Here is a 14,865-nt window from a genome sequence, read left to right as displayed (position 1 = left end):
GTTGTCCTGTCCCAGGTGTGGAATCTGGCACTTGCTCTTATTAAATTTCATATTGCTGGTGATTGCCCAGCTCTCTAATTTGTTAAGATCTCTCTGCAAGGTCTCTCTGCCTTCAAGGGAGTCAGCAGCTCCTCCCAGTTTAGTGTTATCTACAAACTTAGTGTACCTTTAAGTCCTATATCCAAGTAATTCATGAAAACATTAAAGAGAACTGGCTGTGAAAAGGAGCCCTGTAGAATGGTGACTGGCTGCCAGGACGATGTAACCCTGTTTACTATAACCCTTTGAGCCCAACCCATCAGCCAATTGTTCACTCGTCATATTATGTATTTATGTAGCTGTGTGCTGGACATTTTGTCCAGAAGAATACTGTGGGAAGCAGTATTGAAAGCTTTGCTGAAATCCTAAAAGGCTGCATCAACTGGCTTCCCTCGGTCAGCTAAGAGGGTGACCTGGTTGTAAAAGGAAATTAAGTTTGTTAAACAGGACTTTTCCCCTTGTGAACCCATGTTAGCTGTGACCAATGACTGCATTGTCTTCAGGTGTTTCTCATTAACTCCCAGAATAATCTTCTCCATAATTTTATCAGGCACTGAAGTGAGACTGACAGGCCTGTAATTACCAGGGTTTTCCTTCTTGAAAATTGGAACAGTGTTTGCCAGCTTCCAGTCAGATGGGACCTCTCCAGATTCCCAAGACCATTGAAAAGTAATTTAGAGAGGTCTCATGATGACATCAGCCAGCTCCTTCAGTACCCTGGGTTGAGTCCCATCAGGCCCATAAATTATCAGCCACTTGGAGCAGCAAATCCTGCACAAGCTTGGGGTTGGCTGGGAGTTCATCGTTACTACAATCATCAAATTGCCATACAAATTTTCTCTCTGCAGTGGCAAACAGCATCTCTGTAGTCCTCCAGTGTCACCCAACCTTGCTTCCAGTGGCCATATACTTTTCTTCTTCCACCTAATCTCTAGAATAAAATCCCTGCTCAGCCAAGTTGGCCTTCTGCCCTGTGTGCTTTGACGTTTTGGAATTGCCTTCTCCTGTGCTCTTAAGAAGTGGTACTTTAGAAGTGACCAGCACTGATGGACCCCAGTGTCTTTAAAAGCAGCTTTTCAGGGGGCTCTACCAACTATTTCCCCTAGCAGCCTGAAGTCTGCTCTCCTCATATCCAGGGTTGAAATTTTGGTGGCAGTTTTCCCCCTACCACCAAAGACTTAAAACTCTTTGTGTCACTAGGGCCAAGATGCCCACTGATCCCCACTTCACCCATGAGGTCCTCTCTGTTGAGAAGGAACAAAGGTACCAGGAGGGTGCCTTTCCCTTAGTACCTGTACTAAGAAGTTATCATCAAGGTGTTTTAGGAATCTCCTGGCTCTGTTTGTGTCAGCTGTGTGGAAGTCACCCATAAGGACAAGGGTGGCTGATCCCCTAAATATGCCTTTAGTCTTGTAAATATTAAATGGTGAATATGTTGCTATTTTTAAATGCAGTTTTTGAGGGGAAACACAATGAACTGTTCTTCATTGTTTTAACTCTTCATGATACCAGACTTCTGGGTGAACCAAGTTTAAAGGCAGTAGAGGTATATTCTTTAGAAATCCTCAGACAAAAGAGCTTTTTTCCCCAATTTAAAGACTGTTATGGAACAAAGTGACGCTTAAAGAATGCCTATTGGAGCCATAAACGTGATTGTTGTTTAAAATTCCTGTTCATTGGCATTTAATTTAGTATCTTAAGCTTTTGCATGTTTTATATCATCCCATTTTATTTTTACAGTTCTTACGTTATGGAGTAAACAAAACAGCATGCCTTTGTGATGCCTCCTATAGATGGTTATCTGTGCATAAAGAACATCATGAAGTAGAAATTCCAGGCTACTGTATGATCACAACAGGAAATCCTCATTGGAAGGGGGAGGCAGAAGTGGATTTCAGATCTGCAGATGCATTGTCAGTGGATGAATTTCAAGCTCTGGGCTTTTTTGCTACAGCTGTCTTCAAGTTGAAGTAGCGCATCTCACAAAACAACTACAGAGCATAGGTGTTTAGAATTACAGGTGTCAAAGGGAGCTGTTATTAATCAGTTTTAATCAAGAAATTGCTTTCAGTATAGCAATGCAGAGTTGACGCTTGACTAAGTTGCCGGGAGGAACAAATGCCTGTGATGAAAGGGTGATCATTTGCAACAGGAAAAGTCAAAATTTGCAATTTAAGCATCAATGACATAAGGGACTATTAAGGGTTCTAGTGTGAGGATGTGGTTGCATCTACATTTACGCTGTTTTTTCTTTTTGCATACGTGAATATTTAAGCCTGCCCTCATTTTGCAAAGGTGTGTGAAACTACTTGTACTGGTAGCTGAGAATCTTGTATTTATTGCTCCTGTGAGTGCATGTGTGGTGCAAGAGCAGGCAATGTGCTACGTTCGTGCCTCTGTGTTGGAAGGACAGTTAGGAACACGAGCACATTTGTTTTCTGTAGAAATCAGCTTATGGGAGTAGTACTTCATTGCTTCTTTCTTGCAAAACCGGTAGGGTTGTACTTGGCTGTCCTAGAGCATTTCTTAAAAAATTTTGAAATTGGTGAGATCGTAACGTTATGTTATAAAAAGCCATACCAGAAGATATTTTCCTGTTATCGCGAAGTTGAAAACTTTTCCCTTTCCAAGATTTCCAAAGCCTTATTTACTTTCCCTGCCACTGCTTTATGTGGTCGGCAATAGCATTTACTTAAGGGAATGTGATAAAAATGAATTACAAAAGGGAATGAACTGGATGTAAGTGATGTTAGATTTTTCCATCAAACTGTTTAGGAGACATTCCCGAAGGAACAGGGAGCAATTACGTGCTGGGCTTTGGGAGCTACGTCTATAAATGTCATTTGTGCTTTTGGAAAAGTTCAAATTATAAGGTGTTTTGTGCTGTGGTGACTTGTGTCTTGTGGTAGTCTGTGGCATGAGGAGAATGCGAGGAACTGCAGGAATCCTGATTTGTGGTAGGGTTTTAGGCATGGCAGGAAGCCAAAACCAAGTTTTTTTTTTCTGTAGTCTGTAAGTGCTTTTGAGGAAATGTTGAGGACAGCGGTGAACTTATATTTTTAGGAATGATGCTGTGTGTGTGGCTTTTTTTTTTTTTTTAATCCCTTCCCTGCTGCCTGCATTAGTCGCTTCTGTATGTTGACAGAGGTTGTGCTGGGCTGGAGGAGTGGTGCAGAGCGTGGAATAAAGGCAGCTCAAACTCAGACCATTGATGCTCATCACCGTGTACCGCAGCTCCTTTCAAGCCCTTTGATTTCACCACTTCACTTCTCGCGCAGCGTGTCTCCTTCGTGTGGGCTCATTGTTTCTGGGATAATGCAGGCATTGTGTTCTCCCCCTGTACAGAAGGAAATCTCCTTCCCTTCTCCTGGCAGCACGAGCATGCAGATGCTGCGTTGGGTTGGGCAACGGGAGGAGAATCGGCCAGGGCTCCACACGGCGCTCGTCAGGCTTTTGTGGTTCCCTACGGCTCTGCTCGGAATTAGCATTATAAGGTTTGTCTTCCTTTCTGTCTGTCATAAATCATCCGCCAAGGCTTCTCAGCAAAGTCATCTTTGAACGTCAGTGAAACGGCAATCCAGAATTGCTATATAAGGAAGGGAATGGCTTTTAAAACCAGCATCGTGCACTTAAATCTAGGGAGGGTAATTGATGATTGCTCTTTTAAAGAAAACGATGGAAATTCAGTCAGGACTTCGCGAAGCTGCCAGTTATTTCAAGACAGCCTGCTCTTTCTGAGAGGCTGCTTCTTAGACTGCGTTACGCAGAGAGCTATAGGACCTAGCCGTCTGCTTCTGGAGAAGAGCATGGGAGAATCTTTGTTTATTAACAAAAAAAAAAAAAAAAAAAAAGCCTGATTCATCATCACCACAGCTTCCATTTCTTGATTTCATGCATCTGCTGGAGCTGGCAGAAATGTTGTAATACACATTCTTTCCTCTCCAGAGAGAGGGAGGAGGAGGCTTATAGTCATAGATCTGGCTGCGTTTCTGTGTTTACTTCCTCTTTTTTTTACACGTATTTAGTTTTATTTAAAACAAAAAAACACCTTTACACTTGAAATAAATGTTTTGACTTCTCTTCCTTCGTGGATTCTCCTGGCTGAAGAAGACTGGTGCTTTCCACTAGTCTGGTAGTATCTGTGTGAATATGCAAATAGTACGAAGTATGTAGTTCTGATTATGCTTTTAAGGTTATTCTTGCACTTCTAGACCTACAAACTGAATTTATAATCAGCTGGAGGCTATAGGATTTGTTTCTGTAGTATATTTCAGACACTATCTACCAACTGCAAGCAATATTTATGATTCAATGTCGAGATCCTAGACAGAAGAACATTCACTTCTGGCATCATTGAGCAATTTATTTTATTTGATTTTATTTTTTAAAGATAAGGGAATGTTTTACCTCACTGAAAGAGAAACAGTGGCAGTAAAACCACTGCATTGTGTTGTGGGGGAACAGAAGCAGGTGAAGCATCCAAGATGTTCCCTCTGGGAGGGAGCCTCCCCGAGAGGCTGTGGGGTCTCCTCCTTGGAGCCCTTCAGCAGCCGCCTGGACGTGGTGCTGGGCACCCTGCTCTGGGTGTCCCTGCCTGGGCACAGGTGGCACCGGGTGAAAATCTGGCCTCCAGATTTCTCTGCCAGCCTCAGCCACTCTGGGATTCTGCTTGGCTAGGTTTGAGGCTGAGAGTGTTCCCTCAGCAGGGAAGAATATGTTCCTGAAATTGGCTTTTATTTTAGACAAACCCTGGGAATAAGACTTTTCGCATGGTGTTCCACAGAGGTAAGATTTTCCATCATTTAAAAGAAAAAAAAAAAAAAAAGTAATAATTCAACACTTGGAAAAAACAGAATATAGTGTCTTTTTAATTTTTCCTTAAAAAAAAAAAAAAAAAACAAAAAAAAAAACCTATTGACATGAAACATAAGACGTCTTTTAAACAAAACCAGGAGATGGTGGTGGTTGTGGTGGTGTTTTCACTGATGTCTCATGAGAAATGTCTTCTGTTACAGAAGTGGTTGACTACGAATTCCTCTTGTACAATTAAGCTGGCAAAAAATGGGAATATTTGTGTGTTTGGGGCAACCTGGTGCTTTTGGTTGGAGATGGTGTGCTGCTTGTAGCGATCTCTGTCAGAGGAGAATGGGAGAACAGCTTCCTTTCTCCTTTGAGCCACTCATTGAAGCAACAGGGAACCCCTCTGCCTTAAAGAGAATAATTCAGCCTTAGTATGCGATGGGAATCTGTTTTTTGGTTGATGTTTTTGCTCTTTACTTCTTTAAATGTCATGAAAAATTCAAATGTCATCATCTTCACTCTAGTCTTTGCTTGGATTGCAGTACGGAGATGGAATGGCAAAGCAGTGTTGCCTGTCACTCGCTCTCCAGCTCTGCTTTCTGAAATATTCAGGTGCTTTACGTATAAAAATATGCATCTGTTTACTGCTTTACAAACCCTTAGGATATGAGAATACTCTGAGTTGTTTAGCCACTGTGACTTGATTTCTGCTGGTTGTCTAAAGGAATTCAAAACACACAGAGAACTCCTTAGTTCCTTTTAAATAACCCCATAGGTTTGGGCCATGATCTGATCACGTGTGGAAACCGTAGAGGAAACAAAAGTTTCCAATGCTCTCAGCTTGTGAGGGTGTTGTGTGTAAGAGCTGGTTATACATTTACTTGTCACCTTGGGTTACGGTGGTTCCTGTGCACACATCCGTAGGGAGCAGGGGGAGAGGTCGCCGTTCTCAGCGCCACTTAAGCACAACGAAGACGTTCCTTGCCCCCGGGGCAGTTTCGGACTTGTTAAGATGAGAAGGATGTAATGGATAGAAAAAAGCAGACAAAGAAATATTGGGTTAAAAGGATGAGAAGAAGATGGTAGTAATAGGAATAACAGGTCATTAGAGCGCTGTGGTGTTTCAGTACCTGAAGTGATGGATGTGATTCTAATCTATTTTTTCTTCTTTTCTCCTAATGCAGGGAATTCCTGTGAAGAATTGGCTGCAGGCAAAGATACGTGTGAATTTTCTGTGTGAAGACTCTCAAACTGGATTACATAATAATATGACTTAAGCATGTGTCCTCTGGCTCTCTTATTTTAATCCTTAAAAATGAGTAGGATTCTACGTGAAATTTAACCCATTTTTGATGAGTGATCTAGACATGAGTTTACATCGGCAAATGGGCTCTGATCGGGACCTCCAGTCTTCTGCTTCTTCTGTGAGTTTGCCGTCGGTTAAAAAGGCACCAAAGAAAAGAAGAATCTCCTTGGGCTCTCTTTTTCGGAGGAAAAAAGACACAAAACGCAAGTCTAGGGATTTAAATGGGGGCGTCGATGGAATTGCGAGCATCGAAAGCATTCATTCAGAAATGTGTACGGACAAGAACTCTATTTTCTCCACGTGTACCTCTTCCGATAATGGAACAACCTCTAGCAGCAAACCAAGCGGAGACTTCATGGAATGCCCCTTGTGCCTTCTGCGGCACTCCAAGGACAGGTTCCCAGAGATCATGACTTGTCACCATAGATCCTGTGTGGATTGCTTGCGGCAGTATCTCCGGATAGAAATCTCTGAGAGTAGAGTTAATATTAGCTGCCCAGAGTGCTCAGAACGATTTAACCCTCACGATATCCGTTTGATACTAAATGACGACATCCTGATGGAAAAATACGAGGAGTTCATGCTTAGGCGATGGCTTGTTGCGGATCCCGATTGTAGGTGGTGCCCAGCTCCAGATTGCGGGTAGGTTTTCTTCTCCATATCTGCAAAAGGAGTGACAGCATAAACAGATAACGTGCCTAGCACTGCGTGTTTCGAGAAGTTAATCACTTTACTTCAGTATTTTGAATGCTTCAGTATTTTGTTCTGTGTTGTACGAGTGGGTAGCAAAGAGAATTCTCATTAAAAGCAAACACAAAAACCTTTCCACCTCATTTTTCTTCAAGTAGGATTTTCTTACTCTGCACAGAGAGAATGTCAGTAAATTAATGAAATTTATTGCTAGGTGGTTGCTAAGTATCTACTGCAGGGAAAAGCTTCAAATGTTGCACTGTTAAAGCAAGAAATAAAATGAAAATTAGTTTACTGTACTTTTAGCTTAGTCCATTTATTTGGACTTTTCATGGACTTCTCTCTTTTTTTTTTTTTTTTTTTTTTTTTTAACAATGAAATATGATTGAAGATTTTCTTCTTATAAAAAGCCCTCTCCAGTTTCAGATATCTTCTGGCTGGTTGACACACCACTGGTTGCCTGTCAACAGAGTTCTGATGTAAGATAATAATCAGTTTGTTCCTGCTTATTATCTGAAGAACGTAGTGTTTTAACGTTGCTTTAATATTTAAACAGCTCTGAAATCACTCTGACATGAGTAGGCTGAATACTACAGCGCGGCTCATCACGCTTTTCTCCCGTTGGTGGCTCATAATGCCATTTTTTTCAGCAAGCTGCTTTTTTAGGGGTTTTACTTTGCATTACTACAATGCCTAAAGGTTGTAGCCATGACTGCAATCCAGATGTGCAGCGCACGGTAAAAACTCTTGGAGAATATCTCTATTTTTGGGTACAGATGAACAGTAAGGAGAGATAAAAAGGAGGAATGTTTGAAGAGTACGAGTTAAATAGAACAGGCAATTAGGTAGATTAAGCAACCCGAACATTACTATCAGAATATTTAATATTTAAGAGGCTTTCAAATTTAAACAGTGTATTAAGAAACATTTTAGATGAAATACAATTCTTCTTTCATACTTTAAATGAAATATAATTTGCTAATGTGGATCAAAAGAAGGGACTGGTAAGGTGACAGCTTCTTGGGTCCTCTGGTCCGAAAAGGATGGCACTGCTGTGGTGTTATTCGAGCAGAGGAGGAAGAACGACTTGGGAGAAGGATTGGTTGCATGAGTTTGTAACAAAGTCACGTGGATGAAATCAGAGCTTCACTACTAGTGAAAGCAATCCATGGAAAGCATTGTTGGATAAGCCTTTGGTCTCTTTGCTTGGGATTCCCTGAATTTTGGTGTTCTTGAACAAACTGATGTTATTCAAGGTGTGTAGGAGTATCTGAGAACGTGGCCACGTTTTCTGTTAAACGAGGTTGCAGTGATTCAGTCTAAGTGCTGGAAAAGAAAGGCACAGGTTTGTTTAATGGACAATTTGTACTTTTTTTTTGGTGCACCTCAATTTTCTCATCCTTATCTGTACTTTTGGAAACCCTCACGGCAGGGAAATGCTTGACGTGGGATTCAGGTTTTAGTGCATAGACCCACTTTAATCCACTAAGTTTTGTGGAAAAAGCACACAGTACTTGAGCAGAAGAGAGTAGTTTATGCTAGCAAAGGTTGTTTGAAGACCCCGTGCCCCATACAGCAGGCACAGACTTCAGCAGACGGCTGCTTTGCCAGTGATGGGGTGCAACAGGAGCCACACTTTGCTAATGGCTTTGGCAGCTGTACTTGGCTTGCACAATATCCAGTGAAAATTGAGGGCTTCTCTCTTTTCTGATCAGTTTTTGGTGTGTATTACTGGCAGGTTGTAGCTCACCTGAGTTTAGGATGCATAGAAATTCTCCTGAAGAAGCCGGGTGGCTTGCGTTTACTAAATTTGTGATTAATCCCAAAGCAGGAGAGGTGCAGGGGATGAGGTAGCATCCTTTGCTAAAGTTGAGCATTTCAGTAGGGATCATTTACTGCCCATGGAGGTAAGAGAACAAACCGATTGGATGCCATATGACAGTGCACTGATGAAACATCTGGCACGATACTGGCTGTGGGGAGGGAAAGGATGGAAGCTAGATTAGGGTAAAATAAGGTAAATTAGGCTAGATTAGGTAAAAATCTCTGGACCAGCTGCAGCCTATCTGCAATAGCTTGGTAGGGGACATTGGCAAATAGTTGGGGATGAGGAAACCACTTGGACTTTCTTCTAGACAAATTTTACAAGGATTTGGTTTCAACATTTTGAGTTGTCAAATGTCGTTTTTATAAGCCTTGATGAATCAGTATTCCGAAAGTGGTCCGTCCTCTATTCTGCCTGAATTATTTAGGGGTTTTTGCGCTGGGATTTTATTGCTGACATTATTAGAAGAGAGCTGCAGTTCTCAGATTTTTATCTCTGTCAAGCAAAACGTAGATCGGGGAAAAGAGTGCGCATTTTTTGTTCCTGTTCTGCTCCCACCATACATCATTTCTGCAATGAGTTGTCCTTTTTTTTTTTTTTAACTCACTGTTACCCTGAGTTCAGTTATTTGTCCCTTCTCTCAGCCTAACAAGAACTTTGAGCATTCACACAGCCTAAAATCAATGCAGAGCGTTGAGGCTACACCTGTAATCTTGTTCAGTTTGACCAAACACTTGCCTTGGTCTAAAAGCTTACTTCCGGAGGTCTGCCAATACATCAGTCCGCCCCAGGGAGTGATTTCAGGGCCATGCCCATCCCCTGTTAGCTGTGGGAGGCAGCAAACAAATTGAGACTTCACTCGGCAGCCGGAGCCTGAGCTGCTTTGATACAACACGAAGGAATCGTGGATGTGTCCCTTTGTGCTGAGGAAGTGTTTGGACCGGAGCCACTTTGTGTACATGCAGGGTAATTAGCTCTTCGGTCGCTCTAAGTGAGGCAAATTGAGCTGATTAACTTGGCAACCGTATCAAAGATTCCAGCAGTTGCCGAAACGAGTTTTTGCTCGGGAAGGAAATTGTTTGAAAACAGGCAAGCAGGTGTAATTGGGTGTAGCTACGTCATCTGGAACTGAAAGGTTGAAAACTCCTGCTCGTTTTGCACAACTCTTAAAGAGGAGCAACCTCCAACGTGCTGGTTTAAAACATTAACAAAATGATACCACATTAGCTTTACGGAGCTTCAGATCCATCAACTCTAACATTAAAATAGCTAAGTTTCAGCTAAACATCTGTGTGGAAATATTTTAGCATCATTACTGAATATTTTACGTGAATTTCATGCAGCTACTATAAATGGGGCGACGTATGTTGAAAATTAACAATATACCCTTAAAATAAAGCTACTTTCATTTGAACAGCCCCAAACTTCAGCCCTGCTGTACTTACAGATCTGCTGAAGTCTGTACAGGGAGGCTGTTCGTATGAATAAAGCTGCATTCATGCTTTAAGTGTTCGTAGCAGTTGGCATAGTAATGTTACCTATTTAAAATAAAGCTATTGCATAAAATAATTGAAAATAAAACAGTGGGTAGGAATTGAAGTTAATTTAGCAAGCCGAATCCTTACGTTATAATTTCTCTGTTTTGATATTTTAACATGGAAGATGAAGGTGGTAAAGAATTTGTGCTGGCCACACAATGTCACCTCCTGATCCCTGCTGCCTTCGTAGCTGCTTCACCTGCTCTGGTAGCTCTTTTTAGCTTTAGTCTATAACTAAAACTTTATTTTATTAACAAAATTTTCTCTTGTGCCCCCCTTGATAATTCAAGATATGCCGTGATCGCGTTTGGATGCGCCAGCTGTCCCAAACTTACATGCGGACGAGAAGGCTGCGGGACTGAGTTCTGCTATCACTGTAAGCAGATTTGGCACCCGAACCAGACCTGCGATGCCGCTCGCCAGGAGAGAGCTCAAAGTCTGCGCCTGAGAACAATTCGTTCCTCGTCTATCAGCTACAGCCAGGAATCTGGAGCGGCAGGTATTTATGGTCAGGATACTGGGCCTGTAAAACACCTTCCTGCTACGTTTGCACAATAAACGTGGAAAAGGAAAGAGCTGAATGGTAGCTTGGTAGCTACTACCTCCTTCGTGTTTCAGAAACATAAAATCTACCATTTTAGGTTTGGATTCAAATTTTTGATGTTAATATTTGAAGGGCTCTGTGACCAGAGCACCAGACTTTGACCTTAGAGGCACGTCAGCATTTTAAATTCTTTGTAGCTGAAAAATGGGAGCTCTAAGGAGCTTGGTGCAAAGCATTCTCTGCCTCTGACAGGCTGACTCCATGAGCTCCATCCCTTGCCCTCTGGCAACATGCATTTTCTATGCTGTAGGTGAAATTCCACAAGGCTACTACTAATAAATGCTGTTAAAATAAAACCCCACAACGCTATTTTTCTGCTTCCAGAAGAGACTGTTAGGCTGAGGCCAGCTCTGCTGTTTGACATCTATATTTGTTTGTTTTTTTTTCTTGTGAGAAGGCTACTCCCTGTTCACAGGGAGTTACCTACTTTCTGTTTTTCAATAAAACGCTCATTTTTCTTGGCTATCAGAAACAAAGCAATTCCAGCTTCTGAAAATTTTGACTTCTTCATAACTTAGAGGGAAAAAAAGGGGGGTGAGGGAGAGATAAGCTCTTTAGAGCAGTATGTTGCAGAGTGAGAGTCCAGTTTGCTGTGGATGAGATTTGGCTTCACGTTTCAACACACTCTGATCTATTTGGCAGCTTTTGTCTGGCTGACCAACCAAGTACATATTTTGGGGAAGGAGCCTCTTGCAACTTGAACGTCGTTAGAGCTGTCATTCTCTGATCCAGCCTTAGCCTTGGGAGTCTTTAATTTGTTGTTTGTGCTGGCTTGTTTTAAACAAGGCACACCGTTTTGCCTTAAATTGGCATCTTGCTCTATTTTAAAATTCATTTGAACACTAAACTTGAAATAAATTAGTGTGCCATCTCCTTTCCTTTCCCTTTTCAGTCCCTGCTAGCTTGAACACCAGTAGCTGTGCCACATCCACTCTCAGTTTAGTTGTGTCTCTTCCCATCTGGGAATAGCTAGTGCATCCTTCCAGCTGCACTGGAGTTAGTAGAGTTGATTTCTGCCAGTTCCTCACCTCTTTGGATGTTCCTTACACCAGGTATAAGCTCCATCCCTCTTTTCCTTTTATCCCCACCAGTAGCACAAAGGTAGGAGACCGGAACTTCTGCACGAGGTGCTGCAAGTTAACTTCAGCTGCTGCGTATAAATAGCTCGGCTCAGAGTGCTCATGCTAACCAGTGATGTAAAGGAACGAAGATCACAACTGTTACGGTGTCAGCACACAAGTATTTCACTGTTGCGCAATGCCCCCTTGTTTGCTAGTGATCGAGCTAGCTGCTTGGCTACAATTTTTAAATATTTGTCTTAGGAACAAGGAGAGCCTCTGGAATTTTTTTATTTCTACAACGGTTTTTTTTTTTCCTAGGCAATAAGTATTTCTCTTCGGTGAAGAGAAATCAAGAAGAGAGTGGTGATGCCAAAGAAGTGTAGACGGGGAGACAGTATTCAAGGAAAATATTCATAACAGCATGAAATGTTAAAATAAATAAATAATATTTAGAGAGAGTGTGCTGTCAGTCCTGTATTAACATACAAGTTTAATGTCTGACTCCAATATAAATTGCATTAAGCTTAGAAAAATCCTTGAACAGTGTGTGGATTAACTATTCAGTTACTCAAATGTGATCTAATACACCTTGTTTTGATCAGTATCACTTCGTCCATGGGTTTACAAAAAGCTATCAGAGAAGTAATTGCTAAATCACGATTTGTAAAGAAAACTTATAATAAACTTTTTCCATTTTTCAGATGATGGTTCAGTCAACTTTCCCAAATACCTGTCTATATTTTGATTAAATCTGTGTGCCTAAAGAACTGATGCAATCTTAATATTCGTTTTTAAACAGCTGATGACATAAAGCCATGCCCACGCTGTGCTGCTTATATAATAAAAATGAATGATGGAAGCTGCAATCATATGACTTGTGCTGTCTGTGGCTGTGAGTTCTGCTGGCTGTGTATGAAAGAGATCTCAGATTTACACTATTTAAGGTACATCCACGAAAAAAGATCTGTATGGTTGGTAACTTATTTTTTAAAGTACGTAGAAGTAGATTCCTGAGTGTTATAAGTCTGACTTTCTTCCTGTTGGAGTAGAGAATCAAAGTTGAAGCATCTATGTCTGAGAATTAAGTTGGTTTTCAATGCAAGTACTTAAATTACATTGTTGTTTCATTATAAAATATTTTTCATGCATGCAATGTGTACTTTGTACAACAAATGAAGTGTTTTAGATAGACATAACCACTGTTTTTACTGACATCTTAATACTGCTGAACCGTGTTTACATAAAGTAACACAAGAACTCTGATTATATTGTGTTACCTGTGAACCACAGATCAGCACGTGGTAATACGCAGTGTGCTTCTCTACATTTCAAAATGTTCTCTAAAGCCACTGCTAGAAATCTGAAGAAATAGCTAATAATTTGGTGTCTGTAAGTTTAACCTAAGAACAATGATTTTGTAACTTAAACTTAATAATTTTATTATAAAATTATTTTATTATAAAATAATAACCTTAAACTTGGTAATTTTGTAACTTAAACTTTTGTAAAGTTTAGGACTGTGTAGTTATGTCAGTTTACTTGCAATTTCTTTACAGTTTTCCTACTTTTCTCTTAGCCCCTCAGGTTGCACATTTTGGGGAAAGAAACCATGGAGCCGTAAGAAGAAAATACTGTGGCAACTCGGGACACTTGTTGGAGCTCCTGTAGGAATTGCATTAATAGCTGGCATTGCTATTCCTGCTATGATTATCGGAATTCCCGTGTATGTGGGACGGAAGGTAAAATGCTATGTTCAGCTGGTTGTCTTCACCAGCCTTTTTTTGGGGAAGGACAAATTATTTAAGAAAAGGTTGATGTCAGTTGCACAGGAGAAGGTGTTTTTAGGGATGTAGTTAGTCTTAAAAACAGGTAGAAAAAGATGCTGAAAAAGGATTTTTGTGTTTTGCCATGGGAGTTCTTGTATGCTTTTCAAAATTGCTGTATTTAGTCTCTGGTTTCTATTGTGTTCACTAGAACTGAACAATATTTAGAGAGAATGAAGGCAAAAGTAGAAAAAAGTCTGTCAGCAGTCACTTATCTTGTCTTCCATGTGCCTTAGCAGAGTTTCCAGGAGGATCTGCTCCATATGATCTGGCCAGGCACAGAAGTGAGACTGGCCTGGAGTTCCCCAGGTTTTCCTTTTTCCCTTTTTAAAAATGGGGGTTAGGTTTCCTTCTTCCAGTCAGTGGGAACTTCACCAGACTGCCATGACTTCTCAAACACGATGGGTAGTGGCTTAGCAACTACACCTGCCAGTTCCCTTAGGACCTGCAGATGCATCTCATCGGGTCCCGTGGACTTACATTCCTTCAAATTTCTTAGATGGTCTTGACCCTGATCACCTACAGTGGGCAGTTCTTCATTCTGCCAGTCCCTTCCTTTGCCTTCTGCAGCTCGTGCTGTGCAACTAGAGCACTTGCTGGTACAGATTGGAGGCAAAAAAAGTAGTTCAGTACCTTACCTTAGCCATCACACCTACTTTGGTGTTGTCCACTCAGAGTACAGCAGTGAAGCTGGGCTTTATTTCTGCTCAGTTAAACAAAAGGGTGACCCTCTTCATACAAATACCTGTTGACTCTTTCTCAGCAAGGTGCTATTCTGAGTTCCTGTGTTCTAAAACCTGTGCCCTTTTTCACAGTACTGGTACTTCAAGCAATTGTTCTCCTCCCAAGGGACACGCACCTATTCCCATTGTGTTGCATCCAACTGTTTCAGTGCATTTTTTCAATTTCTCAAGACCAGTCTGATTTCTGGCAGTCTTGTAACCCTGATAGGTTGGTATAGTCCTGAAAGAGGACAATAGGAATGCTTCCCTCCTTCCATCCTTCAAGTTAATGAAAATGATGAAAATACTCTTGGATTCAGAGCACATCTCTTGTTAGGAAGAACATGAGAAAGAGTTTCAATTTGGGGAGTTAAAAACAAAAAACCCACAGCTTAATGACAAATCAGACATTTTTCTGTCAGCTTTACATGAAGTTAATAGTTCTTTTCTCCAGGCT

The 14,865-nt window shown here is 41.2% G+C and overlaps 1 protein-coding gene across 4 annotated transcripts in view; it reads left to right on the top strand.

The window, feature by feature from the left end:
• Positions 1-14,865, top strand: part of RNF19A (ring finger protein 19A, RBR E3 ubiquitin protein ligase) — a 56,956-nt gene that overhangs the window by 31,940 nt on the left and 10,151 nt on the right. For all 4 annotated transcript variants that reach the window (XM_084510566.1, XM_084510563.1, XM_084510565.1 and 1 more), the window contains 4 exons: positions 6,024-6,787; positions 10,489-10,697; positions 12,663-12,807; positions 13,440-13,602. In XM_084510566.1, coding sequence (XP_084366692.1) covers positions 6,192-6,787; positions 10,489-10,697; positions 12,663-12,807; positions 13,440-13,602 — 1,113 coding nt within the window. In that variant the 5' untranslated portion in view covers positions 6,024-6,191. The remainder of the gene's footprint in view (positions 1-6,023; positions 6,788-10,488; positions 10,698-12,662; positions 12,808-13,439; positions 13,603-14,865) is intronic.

Source organism: Aythya ferina (genome assembly GCF_964211825.1).
Source record: "Aythya ferina genome assembly, chromosome: 2".
In the NCBI taxonomy this organism is placed as follows: Eukaryota; Metazoa; Chordata; class Aves; order Anseriformes; family Anatidae; genus Aythya; species Aythya ferina.
Note: the sequence above shows the minus strand (reverse complement) of the source record. Positions and strands in the feature narration are given on the sequence as shown.